This window comes from Oncorhynchus masou, unplaced genomic scaffold (assembly GCF_036934945.1).
Source record: "Oncorhynchus masou masou isolate Uvic2021 unplaced genomic scaffold, UVic_Omas_1.1 unplaced_scaffold_653, whole genome shotgun sequence".
NCBI lineage: Eukaryota > Metazoa > Chordata > Actinopteri > Salmoniformes > Salmonidae > Oncorhynchus > Oncorhynchus masou.
Window position 1 is genome coordinate 407,716 of NW_027012969.1, and position 1,891 is coordinate 409,606.

A 1,891-nucleotide genomic window follows, 5' to 3' on the forward strand; every position below is an offset into this window, starting at 1 on the left:
CCAGTTCCCCCTTAACCCCTCAGTCCTCCCCTCAGACCTGAAACCCAGTTCCCCCTTAACCCCTCAGTCTGATATTATGATGTTGGCATTACAGTACTCATATAAGAGCTAGTCATTGATTGGCTGATAGAACACACTCAGTACACAGGAAACCCACACTGACTTCCTGTTGTTGTTGCCATGGAGATGTCATTCAGCCTGAGGAAGAGAGTCTAAACATTGTTATTACAAGTTCATGTGTCACATAAATCTCTCCCCTTCACACATATTGACCAGAGTGTGGATGTTAACTGATTGTCCACTGTTCATTGATAAACACAGAGATCATTCATCTGATTGTTTTAACAAGTACTGTTTAACACTGGGTATATAGCACATACTCCAATGCATCTTGGGTATTGTAGTTAACTATTATCTCCACCATAGTTAAGTGTTGTAAATACAAAGATCCATCATGAAAAGTAACATAGATTCAGAATCTCTCGTCATGTTGTGTCCTGTGACCTCGTGGGTCTCCATGACAACAGTGTTGTGGTGTGAACCACTGGACCAGGGACAACAACTGTCTTTTCCTGTTTAAAGAGGAACCAAGATGTCAGTCTCTAAAAGTCACACCCCCTAAACTAGATGATATCATAACTAGTTCATATCGACTGGCTCAGGATTTCTACTGTTATTCTAATCCAGTAAACTACAGGTTTGATGTGTTCTGACTAAAGCTGATTGGCCAACTTTAGGCCTCTGTCTCTTAAGATTTACTTCAAAGGTCAAAATCGGTAATCACAATGTAATCTGCATATATAGGATGTTTTGAGTTTGCCTTTTAAAAGATGTTGAATTGATCGCCCTCTGATGCCCATCAGTGTTTGTAAACCACCACAAAGAAGCAGATATTTTCCATTGACGTCCCCTTTGTTGTGAAACCTGTCGACCTCGATGCTCGACCCTCCTCTTCCTGTCACAACATGGGTTTCAGAGAAAAGGACCTCGAGCTGAAAACTTTCCACTCGATCGAACCAATCGCTGCTCGTATGTCCTTTCATGGTAAAGTACATCTAGTCATGAACACGGAAATAAGCAGCAAAGACCTTGTTACTCAACGACCCAGCTACTCTCTGACAGTCACCATCAGACCATCAGACCCACCAGATGGACCGGCTGTGTATCGCTCTGATTACATTCTTATGTGAGTAAATTTTCACTGGGCCTCATAGCTGGATGATAGATGATTTCTTGATGTGGTTTTATGATTGAACAGATTTGTTATCTTGTTATTGTGATGTTGTGATGACTGTGGAAAAGACAAGACGTTAATATTTTCACGAGGAGAAGTTTATGATGTCAAAATGACATTCTGTGATTCATCCTAACACTGTTCCTCTGCTACCTGTAGGTGCTGTTTCCTCCAGTCAGTTCATCCTAACACTGTTCCTCTGCTCCCTGTAGGTGCTGTTTCCTCCAGTCAGTTCATCCTAACACTGTTCCTCTGCTCCCTGTAGGTGCTGTTTCCTCCAGTCAGTTCATCCTAACACTGTTCCTCTGCTACCTGTAGGTGCTGTTTCCTCCAGTCAGTTCATCCTAACACTGTTCCTCTGCTCCCTGTAGGTGCTGTTTCCTCCAGTCAGTTCATCCTAACACTGTTCCTCTGCTCCCTGTAGGTGCTGTTTCCTCCAGTCAGTTCATCCTAACACTGTTCCTCTGCTACCTGTAGGTGCTGTTTCCTCCAGTCAGTTCATCCTAACACTGTTCCTCTGCTCCCTGTAGGTGCTGTTTCCTCCAGTCAGTTCATCCTAACACTGTTCCTCTGCTCCCTGTAGGTGCTGTTTCCTCCAGTCAGTTCATCCTAACACTGTTCCTCTGCTCCCTGTAGGTGCTGTTTCCTCCAGTCAGT

At 43.7% G+C, this 1,891-nt stretch overlaps 1 protein-coding gene across 1 annotated transcript in view; it reads left to right on the forward strand.

The window, feature by feature from the left end:
- The first annotated feature begins 739 nt into the window (after nucleotides 1-739).
- LOC135536706 (uncharacterized) overlaps nucleotides 740-1,891 on the forward strand; it is a 4,209-nt gene continuing 3,057 nt past the window's right edge. Inside the window, exon 1 of the mRNA XM_064962966.1 lies at nucleotides 740-1,186. Within this exon, the coding sequence (XP_064819038.1) occupies nucleotides 1,150-1,186 (37 nt within the window). The 5' untranslated portion in view covers nucleotides 740-1,149. The remainder of the gene's footprint in view (nucleotides 1,187-1,891) is intronic.